At 36.9% G+C, this 22,917-nt stretch overlaps 1 protein-coding gene across 2 annotated transcripts in view; it reads left to right on the top strand.

Annotated features, from left to right (window-relative positions):
- Positions 1-22,422, top strand: part of ATG4C (autophagy related 4C cysteine peptidase) — a 28,081-nt gene extending 5,659 nt beyond the window's left edge. For both annotated transcript variants that reach the window (XM_075759243.1, XM_075759244.1), the window contains exons 5-11: positions 3,041-3,371; positions 5,288-5,358; positions 6,852-6,988; positions 10,665-10,743; positions 11,412-11,488; positions 15,782-15,901; positions 19,678-22,422. In XM_075759243.1, coding sequence (XP_075615358.1) covers positions 3,041-3,371; positions 5,288-5,358; positions 6,852-6,988; positions 10,665-10,743; positions 11,412-11,488; positions 15,782-15,901; positions 19,678-19,848 — 986 coding nt within the window. In that variant the 3' untranslated portion in view covers positions 19,849-22,422. The remainder of the gene's footprint in view (positions 1-3,040; positions 3,372-5,287; positions 5,359-6,851; positions 6,989-10,664; positions 10,744-11,411; positions 11,489-15,781; positions 15,902-19,677) is intronic.
- Positions 22,423-22,917: the final 495 nt, after the last annotated feature.

Here is a 22,917-nt window from a genome sequence, read left to right as displayed (position 1 = left end):
ATATTGCATTTGTTACATTGTGTCGGCACAGTGATCTAGCTGTCCTACCCTTCAGTTTCTGAAAAAGGGAATACCAAACTGTGTCAGAGGAAGATACCACATAAGCTCACTGTGAAGTAAAATACCACAAAAATTCGTGATCCTCTACCTGGCTATTGTTATTATCCATGCAAGTGTCCAATTCTCTTGACTCTTGCTCATGTCTTGAACTCGAGGTGTGGAAATTAGTTCCACTGCCCATAGCTGTGGGCTATGGCAAAAGTGATGTTCTTTTATCAGTTTTAAAGCTGTACATTATTCAATTCTTCTAGTATTACTATATTGAGTTAATAGAAGGATTCTAATCTAACTTCAATACATCATTCTTTGTGTTGAAATTTGCACTATTTCATTTCCTCCCTTCCTCCCATCTACTTACAGAGGAACTTCCTTTTTTTTCCTATCATTGTCTATCTCAAAATACTCTCTGTCACAGCTGTTTCAAAGACATAGCTTTAGGAGATCTGGAGTGCTTTCTGCTTCCAAAGGCTAAGTGTGTATGTCCTCCCTAATTCCTCCAAGCTGAGCCATGTCCTGCGTAGAAGTATTTTTGGTTCTCATCGTTAACCACCTTTTCTTTCCATCCTCTTCTCAATTCTTTTCATAATCTACCACGTTGCTCCTTTAAAACCAGTGGTCCCATCCTCTGTTACTATTGCTTGTCAAAATCATCCAAGACACAGGCCTGAAGCCACCCAGGCACGTTAGTTAGAGAGAATACAGTGCATTGTTTACTTGGCCGTTTGTTGGATCCCAGCAATACTTCAGTAGAAGATAGTTCTGAAAGCCTATTCTGATAATACTTTGTACTTATTGTGCAAATATAGCGTAAGCTGTGAACATAGTCCCAAACAAGCTGCATCACAAAGTTGCCTTTCTTGGCAGTGTCATGACCGAACTGTCAGATTGGCTCACTGAATGTTCCTTTTGCTGTAGATATTTAAGTCTTAAAACGTGTATTATCCCTTTCAGCTGACTGCAGATATCAAAATGTATGAAAGTACTTCTGCTGAGAACACAAATTGCTTAAATATACCTTTTGTTATAAATACATCTAAAGAAATAAAAAAATCTGATCAGAAGATTGCCTGTGAGTAGGAACATGTAATGGCTCATTCTGGAGTAACCCAAAACAAAAAAGCCCCAGGTTTCTATCTTTAAAATCCACGGTTACAAAGAATTCCTTGCACTGTCCCCCATGCATCCTAATTTGGAAAATGATTTGGTGATTCCAGAGTGCTAGTGTTTCTGTGGCAATCCAAATGCACAGAAAAATGGAATCTGTATGGTCTTTCTGGGCTACTTTTCTCATCATCTAGTCTTCTGACAGCTGGTGAATTATCTTTTGAAAAGCTTTTTATGAGGTCTGGGTAGCTTTTGAAACATATTAAAGTGTTTACATGAAGTTTTTCATCGCTGTTTACTCTTTTCCCAGAGATGTTTTCATTATAGTTTAATGGTATTGTTGCTGTTACAAAGCAAAACTTGATTGCAGTTCCTAGCTGGAATACTTACACTTCTACTGCTATGTGGAATGTTCCAGATAAGTGCTGAATGATGTTGTAAATGAGTCTTTATTTTAAATATTAAGGTACTGGTAAGTTTTACTTTGAAATGCCTGTGTTTAAGACAGTGACTTAAATTTGAAAACTCGCAGTATGGGAATAGCAAGGCCTGTGATGTTGTTACATTGAGCTTAGACGTGCATCTGCCTGGGTCTGCAGTGAAAAATTAACACAAGTTTCACTGAGGGGTGCCGCTTGTGGTAAGAGGCATTGATATAGGGTGGTTGTCACACTAGTAAGAGTGGGTGACATGGATTAAGTACATTACCAGCAATACTTGTGATGCTACTGGAGCCCCAAGCTTATTTTAATTCTAAAATCTTGGTTGCCTCTGTGCTTCCTCTTTGTTTCTCAAAGACTTTTACAGAGATACTTCAGTAAGAATTACGAGGAAGGCTGCAGTTCTTGCTCTCTGGCAGTGTTAGTTTGAAAAGGTTCCTCTGCTGCTGTAACAGCAGCTTTCTGAACCTCCATGAGTTTACCCAAATCTGGCTCATGGGCAAAAGCACCCTATCCGTAGGGTTTGTAGGGTGTGTTCCTTGCTTGCACCTGGCAGCTTCCCCATTGCCGCCTGGGATGTTCATTGTAGACCTTCAGGATACGTTCTGATGTAACACTACGTTCTCTGTGTTTCGGAGGTTTTCTCACATGCTCTGTGTTGCAAGTAGTTCTCTGAACTTGTGGGAGAGACTTTCAGTCATCTGACGAGGGAAGCGTTACTCTTCTCTAGATGTGCTGAACCACCATTATGCTGTTAGAGGAACGCTGTGTATAGGATGCGTTGTCAGAGAAACCTTAGCTAGAAATGCAGACTGTAGTGACTGTGCTGAATAATATTGAAACATGTTTGTCTTGTAATCTAGATAAAGAATTCACAAGTTTAGTGAATAAAGAAATCTTGTCTATTTTTCTGCTGATCTGCTTTGACATTTTGCCAGGAAGAATTGTTTACTTTTACATGAACAATTCTTCAGGTTTGCCTATTTTTTTTTTTTTTAATAACTGACAAACCAGAAGAATGAAAAACAGCTTTCGAAATTTCTTGTTTGACTTGGATAAAACTTTTTAGATGGCACTGAATAGCTAACTTTCACACTTTCAATATGTAAGATAGTTCTAACCTGTGCCTTGTCATCAGGTGTGTCTTGTATATCTTAACTGACTGGGATCATGGAGTCTGACCTACTCTCTGAGATAGGTGAAATGAAATACTACCAACAGTACACTTGTTAGCAATTTATGCTATCATTCAGCAGAAAACAAAAGCAAATCATACTCTATTTAAATTCTTTGTTTACATTTTAACACTGATATTTGCATCTCAGAACATTAAGTACATATTACCGGTTTGAGGAACATGGAGGACAAAGGGATGTGCTTTGCGAATTATACTAAAATACTAAGCCTAATATGTATCTCAAAATTTCTTACTGCAGCCTGGGTCTGGCCAGATGCGTTGGATATTGACAATTCAGATTCTGAATCATGGACAGCCCATACAGTGAAAAAGCTGACAGCATCATTCGAAGCATCACTTACAGCAGAAAGAGAACCCAAGATGCTGTCAAATCATCATCAGGGAACAATAAAGAGGAACTGTGATGACAATGAAATGAGAAATGAAGTTTATCATAGAAAAATAATTTCTTGGTTTGGTGACTCTCCACTGGCAGCTTTTGGCTTGCACCAGCTAATAGAGTATGGAAAGAAGTCTGGAAAAATTGCTGGAGATTGGTATGGGCCTGCAGTTGTTGCACACATTTTAAGGTAAAAATACCTTTATTCTTTGTTGTTACTGTGCCTTACGCATTACAGGAGAAGCATTTCAGAGTGTCATGAGATTACTTCAGCTTAATTGAGCATCTAAGTGTTCATTATTGGCTTTGTAAAATGTCCGTATTAGTAGCAATTCTAGAGATTTTTCAGAGGCAGGAGAGGAAATAGCAGTAGGTGCAGGAACTGCACTCTGAGCTTTGGTTCAATCTTACCTCAGAACAAAAATGACATTCCTATTTTCCTGTACTTTGGGCAGTAGAAGTCCCAAGTATCTCTCCCAAAACTAGGCTTTTAAGTAGAGCTGCATTTAATGAAATGTTCTAAAAACTAACCACTCTTTCAACCTTGGAACATGCATAACATTATAGATTTTTTTTTTTATACTGTAACCTGGGGGCTGTAATGTACTGATAGTGTAATGAAATGTCAGAGCTAAAATTGATGTTTTCAGCATTTCTTTGCACACATCAAATTCTTGTGAAACTGTAAATGTATGGGACTATTAATATTATAATTATATCACAGTAAAAGTAAAGGGTCTGTGACATTCAGTGTGGTTAAAAAAAAAAAGTCGAAAGTCAAATTTCTCCATACTATGTGCCTTTATATGCTATTTCTTCGAATATTACCAATTTTTTGTTTTGGGGTGTTTTTTTTTTTAAAGCTTTATATGCTTATATTCTTAGTGGATTCCAGTTTACCTACAAACTGAATCACTAACAAGTCATTTAAGCACCAGAAGCCAAAGTTCATACATTTATCTAAATGTATGTGTGAATAGAAGACTGATATTTAGTATAAAACTATATTAATCTTATGTGAACCTGTACTGAAATAATCAGATTTACATATGTGCATATGTGAGAGGTTAGCATGATCTATGTGTGTTCTTCAGTTTTTTTTAGAAACTGATAGAAACTGTCAGAATTCTTTTTGCTTGCTTTAAATTGCTGTAGCCAGTTTACCTAATGGAAGGGGGGGGGGGGGGGCAATTTGGCCCAGAATTCCATTGAACACAAACCCACCAGTGATTTCCAACACTGCAAAAGTTTCCTTTCCTAGGTCTCCTTTCTCTTACAGCAATACTAACAATGTATAGCGCTCTCATAACTTGAGAACGACTGTATTAAACGATTCCTCGAAATACAGTGTGAGATAAAGGGATAGTGACCATTTAATGCAAGTGTGTATTGAAGTCAAAGGCTAATCTTCTATTTTGAACAGTTTAGTTTCTTTACAAATATTGTCCTTGATTGATGATCATGCTTCAGACTATCGACATATATTTTCTTACTAGTTTTTAGGTCCATTACTCATACTCTTTTGAGGATAGCCTAATATTGTAATTATCTTTTTGGAAGGTTTTGGTGAAACCTTACACCTTTTATGTGCTAGCCTTTATTTCCATAGACGTGAGGTGCTAATTTGTGGCTAGTTGTATGAACTGAGGTCAACTAAAGAGATCTATCGAGTTGAAAATAATACTTTTTGTCAGCAAATTTAGCCTTTATTATCCCACTATATGTGACAGAAAATTGTTATAAACACAAATAAATTAAGTAGTGGATATGAATTTCATTGTAAGTTAATGTGTTTCTTTAGGTTTTTTTGTGGTTTTCATTGTTTTCTAAATAGCCAGACATTGTCATCTTTGTGGAAAAACATGTTGCCATATACACTGGATCTTGGTATGCAGTGTTTAAAAACAAACAAAGAACCCCTATCCTCCCAGCTGTATTTTTCAGGAATGGAAGGTGTCTTTAATTAAAAAACAAAACAAACCCCAAAAGCCCCAACAACAACCAATTTAAACCAACCTGTTTCTAAAAATCAAGTAATTTATGTTTATTTACTGTTAATTTCTTTAAAATCAGAGATGAGTTAAATAGTTTTGTGTTTGTACTTAGAAAAGCTGTTGAAGAAGCAAGAGACCCTGAGCTACAAGGAGTAACAGTCTATGTTGCTCAGGATTGTACAGGTAAATGTTGTGATTATGTAGATTTTTGCAAATACTTTAGATGCTTTTTATGCCTTTCAGTAAGCACTTAACAATAGAGCTCTAAAGGAAAAAAATTAACTCAAAAATGGATCCACAAAATTGAGATTATGTAGTCAAAAGGGTTCTTGATATATACAGATGTTTGTTTTCTTTGAGGATCAGCTATCACAACTCAAAAGCTTTGTACATTGCTTGTTTGGTACCTTATAGTGGAAGAAAGTAGAATTCCAAATCTAGCAAGACAACTTTTTCTTATAGTCTGCCTATTGTAACTTTTTATTTTGGATTTAAATCAGTTAATAATCTGTTTTGTACTCACTTCAGTGTTGTTTTAGCAATAAGCTAGTAAGAACTTCCATATCTAATTAAAAAAAAACCCCAAAAAACAACCAAACATCTGAAAAATACTTCAGTTAGAGTAGATTTGTTAGTTACATTTTGTCTTGTGTATCAGAGGATTCTCTGTTAGCCATTCTTCTAGAGGAAAAAAAAAACAGAACGCAGCACCAGTTTTTTAGAATCGTAAGAAGTCATTTTCACTTGGAGTTCACAGATGTGAGCAGGATAGTGAACCAGAGCCAGTGGTAACCTTTCTTCTCCTCCAACATGGCATTTTAAATAATCGATAACAGGCAGAGCAGCTTAGAGTTCTGGATGTTCAGGAGCAGAAAATGATGACAAGATAAACTAATCGTGTGGTGAAACTTTACACTAATGACTATAGTCTTTCAAATCTAAGCACAATGTATTACTTCAGTAGCCACGTTTAGCTGCCAGAAATTTTAGTTATGTCATAACTGATCTTGGGATAGGACAGACAAGACCAACATCCCTGAGTAATCAATCAAACTGGTTTTAAAGAGATACTGTTTAATCATACACTACAAACCAGTTTCACCAGACTTACAATGATAGTGGAAACTCTTAAAATTCTATTGATTTTTTGCTTCTTTGTTCTGGTGATGACTTTTTGCATCTCTCTTAGTTTGGAGGGAATAAGCAATAATACTACATTAAGTTTTTTCACTCATTTTCAGTGACTGTGTTGTGCTAACTTTAGAAAGTGAACTTGAGTATTAAAATCAATTATTGTCATCTTTTTTTCCTTTAACATGTAGATGTTTCTGTTAGTTGTAGGCTTTCAAGTTTTAAACTATTCCTTTTAATAGTAGTTTGTATCAAGTGAATAAATATTTATTGGTTTTCTCCTAACCCACCCCTTCCGCGTTTTCCTGACAATGTATTTTATCTCAGCAGCAGCCCATTTCCATTCTACAAAATATTGCTGAAAATAAGGAGGCATAACACTGTTTTTCATCAGTCACTCAAGAGTTATATTTCAGGAGGACAATAATATTTTGAAGGACTGTAGTTTTAATTTGTCACACTAAATGATGACATGTTGTAGGTGTGTCTGCAAAAGCTAGCAGTTGTATTTTAAATATGAATATTTCCCCTCTGTCTCCTTTCAGTCTACAGTTCAGATGTTATTGACAGACAGTGTTCTTTTATGGACTCTGGAAAAGCAGACACAAAAGCTGTAATTATATTAGTTCCTGTGAGACTCGGTGGAGAGAGAACAAACATGGACTACTTAGAGTTTGTAAAGGTATGAAATGAGAGTTCAATCATTTTTCAAATAGTAGCACTAGGTGATATGAAAAGTGACTTCATGATGGTAATCTTCTACCTATTAAATGTGTGGTGGTGATTTTACAGTTGAAGGTTGTAAAGTTTGACTTTACAGATTTTAAATTTCCCTATTACAAGATCAGACATAATTGTAGAGCACATGATGTCCCTTGGTAAAGCAGTGATAACTGTCCTACTCCTCAAGTAGCTACCTGAAAAGACATTAATGCAGTGGCTCAAATTAGAAATGGTAATTTAGTTACATATGCTATTAGAGCTGTGCTGTATTAAGTATCAGTCAGTATTTGAAAATATAAACATACCAAATTCTGTGTTCTGTTTCTTATTTTCTTAAATGTTGAATGGTTTAAGGTTGTTGCTTGTCTGTTCTTCCTATTTTCTTTTGTCTTTTTCTTCCCCTTAAGAGACAGTTTAGAATTTTTTTATATCTTTAGTCACTCCTTCAAGTGTGTTTTCACTATCTGGACATTAGGATGAATATTTCTAAGGACAGTGATGCAGGAGTAGCAAGCAGTTACCACAAATAAAAGTGAACTGGAAAAAAGTAAAACTCAAGGAAAAAGCAGAGGGGAGAAAAGTCTATGCAGTCTTCTTTTTTAAAATATTTTTTTAATTTTTTAAAATATATTTTTAATTTTTTTTTTTATTATTTCTTTTTCCCCCAGCAGAGGTTCTGCTTATGGTGCTAACCCCTGAAGATGTACTGTAATCCTACCTCTTCACCACAAGAATACTTCTCTTAGGGAAGAAATTGTTCTCTGAGCCCTGCTGATTTATCATTTTCCATGCTGCTGTTTATCTGTCTTTATATTCTTGTTTTAAAGTACCACAATTTAGTAGCATTTACAAAATCTGAGAACCTGTTACATCTTTTTTTTTTTCTTTTTTGTGACTGTCTTCTCTGTAAAATTTCAGGAAACATGTTTGGTTTTTAATGGCATGGGAAGACACAGTGATGAAGCCTTTTATTTAAATGTTGAACTAATAAATTGTTTTTCTTTCCTGATTCTTTTCCTTGTATTTTCAGACAGTTGGTTTTGGAAAGTTTTAGTTCTTCACTGATTAATTCTGACACAATGAAGATAAGCCTGTGGTTGCAGATATGATCTACAGCAACCTGACTTTACTGTCAATGTTAACTGCAAAAAAGCCTTTGAATCAGCCATGTCCAGGAAAACACACGGTGCCTTTGTTTGTAAGCTAACAAACAGTTGCTTCTGCAACTTTCATAAGGCTTTCTCAGCAAAAGAAAAGTGACTCCAGTTCTGTAATAATGGCTTTTATTATTGACAGATATCTATGGCTATTTTTATCCTGCAGAGGCTTTCTCAATTTACCTCTCAAAACCATTCTTTTGCCAGAGTAAAATATGTTTATGTGGCACCGGGTTTCATAGCAGAGTCATGTTATCTAAGCTTGCTTTATACAACTGGCTTTACCAGAGTGATTGCTGCTGCTCGCTTACCAAGCCTGGTACTGCCTTTTGCAGTCTGTTGTAATGGAGAGTGTGATTAGAGGGCTTTCAATTGCATATATTAGTCACTCCAATCTTTGTCTTGACTGTTCACAAGAAGTGACTACATTTCTTGGGGTCTGGATTTAAGTTAAAAATGCAGATTTTAGAATGTAGTACAAGGGGTAATTTTTACAAAGGATTTTATATTTATGGATGAAAATTGATAAATTTTTTATAATTCACTTTCACAAGGAAATTCCCATAGATTAAACAGTTATTCATTACTCTAAGTAGCTTTGTTCCCTTTCTGTTTCACCGCCAGAGGATGTGCCTTCCTTAGTTAGCTGGTTCAGCCTTTGCCTCTGATCTGCCTAAATGTTCTGTAATGCTCAACCATTGAGGAGCATTTTCTAAACAAGAAAGTATTTCAAAATATTTCATATTTAAAATAAGCAGCGCTTTCTTCTAACCTGTACAAACCATACTGAAGTTGACTTTCTTAGCATCTCAGGTGGAGGAGTACAGCAGGTTTTGTTACATTACATGATCGTTGTCTAAGCAGAGAAATTTTTTTTGCAAGAAGCTTTGGTCTTATAAGTACATGAAATATCAATCACTTTGAAATTTTCTCCTACTTATACAATGATAACATAATGGTTATACTTTTACTGGTTGAGTTCTTAGAGGAGAGGATATAGATATGAATGCCAGCTAATGGAGATTTCACTTTAATTCAACTGAGAGTCTTCTGGATTGCTGTCCCACTTTGGGCCAGCGTCCAAGGTGTTCGACCCAACGCTTGTCTAGTGCCACAAGAAAACCTCTGTGATTTATGGACATTTAAAGGCTGTTCAGTTTTCAGAGTATTTAATGGTCTTGGGCTTCAGTTGCATTAGAACAGTTGGGCTCAGCTTTCCGAAGTGCTCAATGTTGGCAAAATTCAGCTCCCGCTGGAGCTGGAGGGATAACTAATGGAGAACTGTGTTAAGCCAAGACTGAATACTCACAAAAATCAATGAGCCCGAGTAGCAATATGTTGAAGGGAGAAGGAGGAAAGTTCTCCGTGCCTTCTTCCCTTCCTTTGCTAGGTACCTCTTTTAATAGAGAAATGATCAAGGGGGATTTCTTTGGTGTCCATTGACTGTGACTGCATCCAGAGCTTGTAGATGATAGAGGAAATTCAGTTCAACTACTGCAATCTTCTTACCTTAGCAAAATTGTGTGTTTATGGGTGAATCCTTCTCCCCAGCACTAGAAGGTATATCCATAAAATCAACATTTTATTACGTACTGATAAGTCTGCTAGGTTTGTGTGCTAGCGCAGCCATGTGGATTACAGAACCCAACGCTTTTCAACCTGAATGAACAGAAGTAAACTGGCAGCACTGGTGTGACTGTAGCCCATGGCTGATATCACAACTCTTTCTGTCCTAAGTGGCTCCTTGCTTTGCCGTGGGTGGAGGAGTACATTTCTTTCCTTACACCTCCAGACTGAAATGATTCTTGTATTTCACCCCCATGTCCCTCTTTAAATCCTATTAGGTGTATTTGTAATGTCTCTTTCTCAAAGTTGATAGTTCTGATTCCTCTACCCTCACGGTCAACATCCAGTAAAATTTATGGGGCTTGTCTGTTGTGTGTCTGTCTCCCCTCCAGTATTTTGGGCTGCTGTTTTTAGAGCTGTATCTTGTAATTACTCTTGCTTCAACTGGCATTTCTCCCTATGATGTAAAAGTTCATATTCTGGACAGACTTCTACATTTGAATGCAAAAAGAAGAGAGCCCCCAGGGCCACAGAATGTAAATGTAGATGAACGCTGTAAATCTAAGTACTTTGATACCTTTTGACTAAATAACCTGTGCTCAACTAGTCTGACGTTATGTTTTGTCTCCTCCCCGAAAATTCCCTAATTCTCTCAATGTGTGGGTGTCTCAAGAAAAGGGAGGGCTTTCTCTGGAATGTCTGGTGGTACATTTTCTCTTTGGTCAGTTGTAAGCTTCTAAAAATTGAGTCAAGCCCCAGAAAACCATGGAGTCAGTCCTTTTTTTTTTTTTTTTTTTAAGGAAAAAAAAAAGCTATTTGCCTAAAAACAGTAAAGAAAGAGCAAAGATTTTAATTCAGTTTAATACTTACTCTGTTTAACACTGTCCTAATTATTTAATGTTCTTGTTTTAGGGAATTTTAAGCCTTGAATATTGTGTTGGTATTATTGGTGGCAAACCCAAGCAGTCATATTACTTTGCTGGATTTCAAGGTTAGTCTTTTAATATGTTATGTCTGTTCAGTATTTTTGTTAGGAAGAGTTAGGAAGTTAATATCAAACCAGTGGGAAATAGCATGATTAAAATAGCAAAATGAGTACCTTATTAATTCATCATGTCTACCAAAGTCCAGTCATTTGTCATTTACCCCATATAGTAATTGGATTCTGTAAAAATGTACATTTAATTTCCATTGTTGCATAAACAAGGCATAATTTATCTGTTTCACCAAACTTCAGGAGCATTTGCTGTTGCTATCTGGCAGTTCTTATTTACATATTTACTTTTTGCTTGTTTAAGTGGTGTTAGTTGATGCTTAAATGACAAGCAATATATTCTTCCTGTCAGGATGAAGTAGCACAATACATTTTTCATATGCAAACTCCAGAATATAATTGTGTGTTTGTAAAAGTAATTTTATCACCAAAAATTAAATGACAGTCTCATCACTTTATAAAAATTCTGCTTATACAAGCATATTTGATTATGCAAAAGTTAATCTGTCCTGCAAAAACCTATGCTTCAGTCAATGAATATCAGCCTGGCAAGCAGTTACTTGCTGGCTTTTTTTTTTTTAGCTGTTCTGCATAGAAATTGGATTGTAAGCAGTGTAATAATAAGGTGTTTTTTGAATTACTTGTCTTCTGTTTTGTCCTTGTAGATGACAGTTTGATTTACATGGATCCTCATTACTGCCAATCTTTTGTAGATGTCAGCATAAAGGATTTCCCTCTTGAGGTAGTATGGATATAGACCTGGCACTGTTTTCTTCCCATATGAATCAAACACTAATTATTTAGAGATGTTCTAGCTAGCTGCATCTTTATGGGTTTACAGTTACATGTTATTTATCAAAGTTCTGCCCTTCTTTATAGGCCTATAATCAACAAAAATGACCAGAGGTTAAAAACTCAATATGGGGTTTTAATTTTTACTTCATTAATCTTTGTATGTTTCTTTTTAATGATCAGAAAAACTCAAAAATAGATGATCACTTCATTTAAGTACTTTTCCATCAAAGACAATAGACAATATTTGGAGTACTTAAACCTGAATTATTTGGATTTGGTTTTGTTAGTTTGTCTTTTTGGTCAATTTTATTTTAAATTCAGGTTTCAATCAACATCATGGAGAGAATTACTGTAGTAATTCTCTAGTAGTATTCAATAGTAGGAGCCTGCTGCCAGGTTGGAACCAGAGTTCCTGTAGGTTTACCTGCTACTGCTTTATCCAGGAATTTGTGATATTTCTATACTGGAGTAGGTGCTTACTATTTTAAATGTAACTTTTGCTCCTAACAACTTTGCAGGTCCCTTTTTTAGCTTCATACAAGTGGAATTTTTTGATGCTTATCAGTGAGGTTTGTGGTTGACTAGATGGATTTTACTCAAGTCTTCTGAACTGTTTCTTTTAATGAGTTTTATTATTATTTTTAATCAAACTATTCTTATGGAATAGTTGTGTCCAAGAAACTGACAGGTCTGAAAGCATTTGTTCTTTCTTTCCCTGCCAAGCCCTTTCGAGGCCACGACTTTCTGGGTGCATCTAGATGTAGTGAATGCATCTTTTCAGGCTATGCCTAGGTCTTAAAAATCATGTTTGGTTTGTTTTGGTTTTTTTTTAACAATAGTGTTTTCCCTTTTCTTTAAACTCTTGCCAAATAACTTGCATGTAAAATAGAGCTAAAGGAGGTTATTAAAAAACGCAGTTTACAAGTACTATGGGAAGACATTATCAGTTGCAGAAGTAAGTGTTCAATAGCCACAGTACTCACAGTAGAAGTACTCTGTGCCATCCATACAAACTCTCCTTCTTGATCTTCTGTCCAACTTCCACATGAACTTCCAGTCCCCTCGGAACAACATTCAGTGTAGAAGGACTCTCAGGGTGCATCCACTGCTCAGGACAGCATCAACTACTCTAGAACAGAGTTGGTTATTAGTAGTGGTTCCTCATGCCACTGTGTTCTGTGAAGTTAAGTACTCCTAAACATGGAAACACAGCTTCAGAAACAACATACTGCGTTTCAGTAAGGAAGAGGAATATGTTTATCTTCACCGCCTCTAAAATACTAGCTACCTAATGTAGCATTGTTAAAGGTTTGCAGGGAAGTCCTGAAAACAGTGGAAGTGGGTCATACGCAACTCTCAAACTCACACCTGAGGAACTGAGTAGGTGAATCTTAAATTGACTGTTTACACTTAGAGTGTAAGTCAAATGGTGTGTAATGAAGTCACGTATCTTCATGGCTTCTGGTTTGTACGGCAGCTAAGAGTTAAACTGCAAACAGTGGAGTAAACCGCAACAGTCCTCGTTACAATGAAAAGAAAGATCTGTTAACATAGGTTGAAGTTGATCACAATACCTTAATCAAAATGCCATCAAATAGTATTTAGGAAAAGTACTTGGATATATCAAAGGACTTGCACAAGGCTAATGTCAAATCCTAGGGCGGACTTAAAGCAAACACTACATATTTTTCAGTATTTATGCTTAACAAGATGCTTTAATTAGTGTGATATATAAAAGTGTAAGATTCTCTAGAAAATTAGAAGGTTCAGTATTTAAAAAAGGAACATAGTAGCAAAATGTATGAGAAAATATCCTAGAAAGAAACTTTCTGTATTTTTAGAGATGCCTTTAGATTTACCTTGTTGAGATATTTGGAAGAAGAGCTGGTGAGTCCCAGCTCTACCTATTTGTATTGTGGCAGCAGCCAAAGATTACAACCAAGATCCTTGTTGCTTGATGCTAATAACTGTAGTAAAATACAGTGTCTTTTCTGAAGATTTTACAGTTTAATTGGGTAAGCCAGACAAAAGGTGGGAAGGGCACAAAGAAGCAGACCTGAAGGGACTTCCTTAAGGTCACACTGTAGCTCAGTGGCCAAGCTAAAAAAAAAAAAAAAACACCACGCATCTTTTTGGTTTCTGTTCCCATGACTAATCCTCCAGATTGTGCTGCAGACTGGCATTAATATGAATTTCCAAATAATAATAAGGGTTTGAAATGTATTTTGAAGGTATGCGAGCTGCCAGCTTGGCTTGATCGCATCCTAATGCTTTTCTGCAGACGGAAAATATATTGCAATTTAATGCTTAGTGCATTTAATAGTATTATATCTTTGTCCAGAAATGTCAAAAGTAAACAGAAATTGCTTTCTTAGTGTGGATAGTTGCTTGTTAGATTTATCTGTAGGGAGTATTTTCAAAATTGACAAATTGTCCAGAATAAGTTGGAAATCAATCCACTCTGTATTGGCTTCCAGAATCCATTTGTTTGGAGGAGTGAAGAAAAAAAAAAAAAAAAAAAGAAAAAGCCTACCCGCTTCTCTTTGTTGTAGAGTGATTTGTGTAGCATTACAACTACTGCCCTGAACAGTGCAGCACTACCGAGGTTACGGTGTTGTTGCTGAAATGCGCTACGTAAGCCACGGTTCGATTTAGGTATTTCATGACTCGGGAGTGAATGTTCAAAATACAATTTCTGCATATAAAATTTGAGCAGAATTAGGAAAAAAAACCAGTGACTAAAAACAATCTTGTAGAAATAGTACTTCTCATCTTTGCTTATATTTTTTTAGCAGAGGTTTAATAGAAATACCTCTCAGGTTTGTAATCAGGAGTAAAGAACAATACACTTCAATATGTAAAGCTATTACACTGACAGATACTCTCAGATTAGATAACTAATTGCTGTCGTTGACTTTCTAACTGGCTAAAAAATATATTAAAAAAAGATAAAATGGGTTTCTGGTATACAGACTGCATGATAGCTGTCAGGGGCTGCTGTTGCTGTAGTCAAATTGGATTGTAACAGTTGTTAGTTATCCTTTACAGAGGAAACACTGTGGTGGTGGTAAGGAATCTCCTGCATTGCTCCGTCCTGGTCCTGTGCTGACCAGTGCTGTGCCAGAAGAGCTGTGAGCTGCGCACAGCTTACATGGAAATGCGAAAGGAAATAGCATGGACTATTCGCTGGAGAATATTGATCACTGGGGGAAGTTAATGAAAAACAAAATCTGCATTTTAGTACAGCGGGATCTCCGTTGCACTGTGGTGCAGACATGGTGCATTAGCGTTTGTTACTGAGCAGCTGTAGCAGGATTGCTAGTGATTTAATAGAGGTAGGACAACAGGGTAGTCCTACATGTTAGAAGCAGAATGAAGAGGACTACCTTTGAGAGACAGTCTGTGGTGACCAAGTAATTTCACCTATTAGACAGTGAGCTTCACTAAAACTACGGTTCCTGTAATAAACAAACACAGAATCAGGGTAGATAGTATATACTTCTCTTTACTCTCCTAAACGGCGAATGAGGAGTGTGGGGAAGGGGGGATTTGTATTTGGTTTTTCTTACAGCATGGCTGCTGATAGTTCAGTTCACAGCACTGTCAGAGCATCATCTGTCATGGAAAGAGATTTCGCGTTAGGAAAAAAAAACATTTATCAAGCAGAGCATGTTGTTTGATGTTTTTCCTACTTGTGGATTATTGTAATACGGTTTTGCTTTTCTGGTTTTTGTGGTGTTTTTAACCCATTTCATTTACTAAAAGAAAATGCATGAGGTTGGTTTATTCCATTATGTCTCTTTTATAGAGGCTGGGGGAGGGAAAGGGGCAATGGGCGGTGGTAGTAAAGCAGTAATTGTAAGACAGTGCAAAAGCTGTTACAAATTCAATTTGCAGAAGAGCATTCACCTCCTCTGCCTTGGGAATATTCATAAAGTACCGCTCGGAGCAGCAGATCTTTGATAGATTTCAAACTAACCTGGTGTTGTGTGCAAGTTTGGTGAATACAGCATAAATACCAGGAGGTTTTACATATGTCGGGGAGAATGGAATTACTCAAATGTTGGGGAGGGGCATGTAGGAGAAATTACTTCAAAATTGTGTGCGGGGTTTTAATTCAAGTGATACAGGGGATCGTATGTTAAAGCTGTTGGGGGGGGGGGGGGAAGTAAATGCATCGGTCTGTACCATTCTCAACCTTAACCATGCATTTCATGTTTTTTAATCTTGAAACTTGCAGTCATTCCACTGTCCTTCTCCCAAAAAGATGTCATTCAAAAAAATGGATCCGAGCTGCACAATAGGATTTTATTGTAGAACTGTGCAGGACTTTGAGAAGGCTTCTGAAGAAATAACAAAGGTAGGTGTCGAAGTTACCAAATTGATTCCTCAGCCAGAACAGCACATGTGTACTGTGTATGGATAAGGCAGAGAATCAGCTTCGCTCTTCTAAACAGGCATCATTCTTTTCTTGGCATTTCTTGCTGCTTTTACAATCACGAGAAATCTGGGTGGTTTTTCATTTCATCGGGTTTTACCAATCCGTAAAACCTGGGCTGCATCCCGACGGACGTGCGGCCGGGCTGGCACAGGCAGGCCCACGAGGTGGCACTCTTGAAATGGGAATATTGCTACGGCCAGCCCTGGAGCCGCGGGATTGCCCCTGCCCACCCCAGGAGGAATTCTGAAAAGGCAATCAATCCCTCGGGAGGGATTTTTTTTTTTTTTTTTTTTTAAAATGGAAGCATTTGATCAAGATAAAATTGTAAGTTATTTCTTGTTAGCATAAGTGGTTTTTTGATGGCATTTAAATGTAAAGCAGTGTGTTTATGGTTTGGTAACAATGTTTTGAAGTCTATGGAGCAGGTATCACCCAGCAAATCCGTCTGATCATGTCCTTCTGCTTGAAAAACATTGGTATAGGTTCATTTAGGTCCAAATGTAATTGACTTTTTTCCCTTGATTATTACAGCATGTGAGTGCATGAAATACAGCATTATTAATATGTTGGATTAGCTGTGGTACCAAATAACTGTTTTGTGATTTTTAAAAAATAGTCTGTCAAAGGATGCAGTGGCCACAGAAGATGGTCATAGTATTAATATTCTAACCACAGTAGTTATCACAACAGCACAAAAAATTAATGTTTGTACAGCATTTTGAATGTCCTGTTAAGTGGTATTAGTATTACAGTCCAAAAAAGCATTTTTACACGTAATACTATGTGCAATCTCTAGTAAATATTGATTGATGCTGAAGTTGTTTCTTTGATCCTTACACAGAGGTAGAAAATAGATTTAAAGTAGAAGCTCCTAAGCAGTGGATATATGGAAAGTTTAAATAGTGAAGTTTCTATTCTTCTATGTTTTCCTGTTCTGTCATGTATAAGAATGAATGTACTAACATGGTAAAAAAAAAAAAAAACTCATTACAAAATTGGTTGCATTGGAAGTTTTCTTTCTCTTTTTTCTTTTTTTCTTTTCAAATTTGGGATTAAGTACATTTCTTTTTCTGAATATATGTTGCAAAAATACTCATGGCTGATCTAAGTCTTGGAGCTATTATGCTTGTATTTTAGACAGAAGTTCTTTAATATCAGTTACATTATTTCAGGCACGGTAAGTTTGAAAATAGAGGAAAGTTCGGATTCAGATACAATGTGAGACACATTCTATGATCTTTCAATCCTTCCTTCACATCCTTTGGGGTTTTTTTCCCTGCTTTTCCATTATTCTTCCCTTTGTTTGTAATTTGAGTGCGATAACTCTTGAACTATAAAGCACAGTGCACTCCCAGTGGACCCTGCATACGCTAGACTAAAAAATTCAGGTTCTCACTGGTTTTGGGGGCAATAAGAGTTGGGAGAAAAGATTTAGCTTCTGTTACTTGAGGATAAACCTTATGAGCTATATATTCAGTGACAGAGAAATTAAGCATTGAAATCAAGGGCCCAAATGGAGTGACTGGTGAAACTCCATCCAAATCACATTCAAGTTACCCTTTGCTTCTGTACTTGCTAGTTAGGCAGCTACTCTTAAGTAGTTTAATAACACCTGGAATTAAATAGCTGATAGATTAAGGAGACCTGGAAACACACCAGACTTGAGAAGGATGGATTTACTGACTGGCTGTAGTCTTCCTTCTGTCTTGTGCTTCCAGCACAAATACAGAGCAGGCACAGCAGTTCTGTCTGGCTTCTCAACCCCACATTGCTGCTACTTGACATTGTTACTTAACTTGTGCCAGGCTTGGCTTTCTGCTAATGCAGTGAATTGTTTCCTTATCAAAACCCAGGGCAGCAAACAAATAATCCACTTCGGCTACAGCTGCATTTGCCTGTTTGTAGCCCAGGTTCTTAGCAGAAATGGAAAGTTCTCTGAAGAACTGGACCGATTCAGTGTTGAACTTGGATGCAGTTCAGCACAAAGATTTAATTTGCAGTGACAACAGCGGCAATCTAACACAAAAGTATGTTTATCAGTAAACTTCTGTGTAGGAATCATCACAGTGGTATCCAAAGAACTTGCAAGTTCTTTAGAGTTTCAAATTATCAGTGATCACTGAGTGAGATGTAGCTTGATAATAATTGCAATAATCTTAACCAAGTTCCACTCAACTCCTATTAAGGCATTTGCCTGTCCATCCAGTTTATGTTCTGTATTTAGTATTTCATCACCTCCCTTAGTACAGAGAGAGGTGGTACACCTACCTGTAGAGAAGGAAGTTTCACAAACCACAGCAGTGGAACTGCAGGTGCATTTTTTTGCAGGAACCATCTTTAAAGGTACGATGATAGTTCAGTCACCATGCGTTCCCTGAGGTACAGTATTGGGATGAGTTTTCTGTTGCAACCTTTCAGTTAGGAGGAGGCCAAAGTCCACCCGTCCACTTCCCAGACCAGCCAACAGCCTTCATGTGACCATTGGTTTCTGTTCCTGCTAAGCCAGCTTGTATTCAACCCCTAGAGATGAAAGGGTTTCCATCCAATTATTTAGTCTTTTCAAGAAACAAAGCATTTCTACATCTTACAAATTTTTTTCTTTCTAATGCTCATTTGTTAGTCTTCTTTTGTTCATTACTCTGTCTCTCCTATATCTCCTTGTTCTTCTACCCATGTTTCACATTACAATAGCCAAATGCAATTAAAATAGATGAAAGTGCACAATTTCAGACCACAGTAAAAATCAAAGATTTTACCAGGAGTGTGATTTTTATTTTTTTTAACATGCCCCTGGTTTTTGTTTTTTTTTTTAAATAGTTATTACTATTTAAAGATACGTTTAGGGGGGTTTTTTTACTGGTTTAGATTAATTGTTCTCATGAAATTATGCTTAGTGATTTTTAGTTCCACACAGTATATGTACCTCGAGGCTACCGTAGTGCTGTGTGTCACTGCATCACTGCACTGTTTTTTTCAAAGCAGGTGAGAAATTTAAAAATAAATAAATAAATCAGTGAACAATTAAGCATCCAAAACAGCCTGAAAAGCTGAAATGTCTTTCAGTATTTGGAGAATTTTCACCTGCTATTAAAGGTATTTTGCTGTATTTTTCAGTATTTATCATTCCCCACCATCCGCTTTCTACGTGCTCAATTTTCTTATTTATAACTGTAGATTTTTGGCACCTTGGTTACCGCAGCCTGTTACTGTCATCTATCTGGTTTTAGCCATGTGCTTGTGATTGGCTTATTTGCATAGGTGTATGTGTTTAAACATTTAATAGAAACATTGATTATTGTACATGCTGATTCTACAATATATATCTCTCCCCGAGATGCTTCGTTGCTACAGAATTCATACCTGTGCTTGAGGAGAATGTTATAACCGTTAACTATTTTGTAGAGGTTTTTTTTATCTTCCTGCACTGAAGCAATCGGCACGCAGAGGTGATCTGTATGGAACAAGATGCAGGGTTAGGTGTAAATGTAAAATGAGCAGCTACCCGAAGAAGAAATGGCAGTAAATATTTGTTTAATGGGAGGACAGGATGTTTAGATTGTGTGACGCTTTTAATATGATGATAATAAAAATAACAAGTGCGTTTTTTTTTTACTTTGCAGTCATCAGATAAATATCACTACTTACTGTATTTCTTCACTTCCAATTAACATTTTATCTGGTGTTTTACATTGTAGATGCTGAAATCTTCATCTAAGGAGAAATATCCCTTGTTTACTTTTGTAAAGGGTCATTCTAGAGACTATGACTTTGCTTCCACTCCACTCCATGAAGAAAATGACCTTTTCTCTGAGGATGAAAAGAAAAGATTAAAAAGATTTAGTACAGAGGAGTTTGTCTTGCTTTAAGGACATTTTACACAAGATTATTGGCAGCTGTCCAGGAGAACACTTGTCTTTTAAAAAAAAAACAAACAAAAAAAGTATGTGTCCTCCTCCCCCAAAAAAGGCAAGCTTGTGCTGAAATTGGTCTATTTTCATAAAGATAATGTTTTATATGTTAACAGTCTTTAAAATGTCATTTATAAATGTACTAATTATTTTTGTTCATTACTAGTTGGATGAGTTTAACGTTACGTTGTGCTAGTGAAGATAGAAGGCATTGTTTAGAGCCAGGTATGCTGAAATGTGCCTACGTCCTGGGCTTGCCCTCTTAAAAAGCTTGGCCAGTCCCTGAAGCCTACCGAACTTGTGACCCGAATGTCACGTCAGTCCAGGACAAAACCTGAGCGGCGGCTGCCAGATACGGGTGGGTTTTGTGTCACGGATGCATATCCATAGGTTTTGAGACCATGTTATGTCTGTTTGTAAGCAAAATTTGAGTTCTGTATTCGTGTGGTAAGGGTAGAGCCCTAATCTGTCTTGCTACGTAAGCCCAAATAATAGTTAATGCTGTAATCGTGACACGCGTCCTGAGCAGCACAGTGTAGGAAAGGTAAGTTTGATATATCAGTAGTAATTGTCAGTTGCAATACTGATATAATTATATAGGCTGAATTGTGAGTTAAGATACTATTTAGCAGTATGATTTTATAATGGTTTCTCATTAAGCTTGCTTTGGAGCCTTAATACCAGGAGTGAAGATAAAGTATTACCTTTCCCCACAATTTTTAAAGGTTATACTATTAATATTAACAGCAACCAATCAAAGCAGCTAAAGACAATTATTAGAAGAGAGCGGTGTTTGTTTCCTGTTTCAACTACTATAATGTTGAAGCTCCTCTCCTGTTAGTGCAGCTTTTAAATCAAAGCAAATGAGGGAGTAGATGTTAAAAATTCTGGGCTGTGATTTTTTTTTTTAATTTTTTTGATACATGTTATTACTGTACAAATGATTACTTGATGGTGTGTGTTCTCAGATTGCAAACAAATGTACATAAATAGTTTCATGTTTTAACAAAGTAAATGCAATATTTAATATACGTATTAACACTGCTTGGAAAATAAAAAAGGTGTGAAAACATTAAATACATGTGCCTTTTATATTAGTATTAGATCCTCTAAGAGTGACTATAATCCTGCATCTAAAACAATATTGTAAGGTGTGAATACTCTGTTTATTTGCAATAAAGGCAAATTTTATTGTCGTGTTGTAAACCAAATGTTAACCTATTCTAAGTGCCGTTCAGGCACAGAAGGCACAAATGTTGCCGATCCGAATAATAAGCGTCACGTGTATTCATTAAAGCACCTTTTTTCCTTTTATGAGAAAGAAGTGACTAATAGATAGATTTCAGGCAGAACTAGATCAAGTTTGTATGTGTGTCAGGGCTGGCGTGTGCATTTGCACATGTTAATTGGGTTAATATTCCAAAAAGCCAAAACCCCGCACATCATTTGTCTAAATTAGTAACCTCTGCGCTGTTGAATCCTACTAATAATTGGCATAATATTGCTTTTAGATGCTGCATGTATGTGAAGATGTTTGGCTTGATCTTGCTTAATATTTTTCATTAATAGCCCAGAAGAGGGAGTAAACAACGTATTTATGGAATTTAGATGTCAAAATGAGGAGAATTGTGAATGTCAGTGAGAGTTAGAAAACAGAAAATTCCTGTTTAGTGAAGCGCAAGTTAATGTAGTTTTAGCAAAAATAATGCAAAACCCTTGAGTGGTTCCTTTGGGTAACAGTGGACAGGAAATGAGACAAAGTTGTAATTTGCTGTCACATTTTAAAAAAAAAAAAAAAGCAATCCTATGCTGCATCAGTAAAAGCTTCTGTCACAGAGTAGGGGGATATAATTGGTGTAATCTGGTTTCACCAACGCTCTCCTTCCTGCTTACCTTTCCTCGAGGAAGGTGTTTACTAATTGAAGTGCAGAGAAGATCAGGTAAAATTATCAGGGGTGTGCATGGGTTGGTTTAAGGAACACTTAACTTGTAGCTATGTGGTTTTGTTACTCTGCAGCTGAAGAGCAAGGTCAGGGACGGAGAGAAGCACCAGAGTTTACTTCTATGTGGTGTGTGGGCTCTGCTAAGGGGGAGAGGAGTTGGGGGGAATGGTAGAGCACAGACGGACATCTGTGGGGGAAGGGGAGGATGCTCAAGGAAAAGCTTCCTGCAGGAATTCGAGGCTGTGTAATAATCTACCCCAGCAGCGCTGAAAGCCTTACTGTGCGAGGCTGTTAAAAACCAGACTGGCCCAAAGCCTGACAAATGCTCGGTAAAGAACAATCTGCATTCAGCGGATTAGTTGAATCAATAACGTCTTTTCCATTTACAGCTTCTGTTGTTGTAGTAATAATAATAAAATGTAATAAGCTTCAGAGGCTTTAACGCACAGGAGTCTGCAGTATTGGTAATGAAGTTGAAAGTGGTGCTGAGTTATGTGAAACTAACACAAATATGTAGCTGTACAGTGGACTTTTTTCCCTGATTAGGTGGTATTTTTATTTTTTTTTAAATTAAAGTTACTGTACAACACCGAGAGATGTCTCAAGTGATATATTCAAAGACTCACATCTCTTTTGAAAGACTTTATCCACCCTACCCCACTGCAGACCTCAGCCGTCGTAATGTTACTGGGAACCAGCCTGGCAATATGGAAGCCATCAATGCTGCTCACCCAGTACACTTCCATTTTAAAGCAGGCAGGGTGAAAACAGACGAATGTTCTGGAAATGCACGTCATAAAACCAGTAATGACGCTGCTTGGGGATTGCATTTTGTCATCAGACTAAACTTAAACTGCTCAGGCCTGGTAATTGTGCAAGCTTTCCATGTACCTCGTGGTCTGCTGTGCGCTCATCATGGGCTGCTCCGTCCCGCTGCGGTGCAGTAGCTTTAGCTGAGATGGGAACTAGGGGATGAATCTTCCTTCTCTGGCCAAAGTTCAGGTACTTTAGAAAATCTGCAGAAATGAGCTGCTGGTCAAAAGACCTTTGGTTTGGTATTCTTGTAATAGAAATGCTCCAATGG

The sequence above is a fragment of the Balearica regulorum genome, chromosome 8, assembly GCF_011004875.1.
Source record: "Balearica regulorum gibbericeps isolate bBalReg1 chromosome 8, bBalReg1.pri, whole genome shotgun sequence".
Lineage (NCBI taxonomy): Eukaryota > Metazoa > Chordata > Aves > Gruiformes > Gruidae > Balearica > Balearica regulorum.
This window is presented reverse-complemented; position numbering and strand designations above follow the sequence as displayed.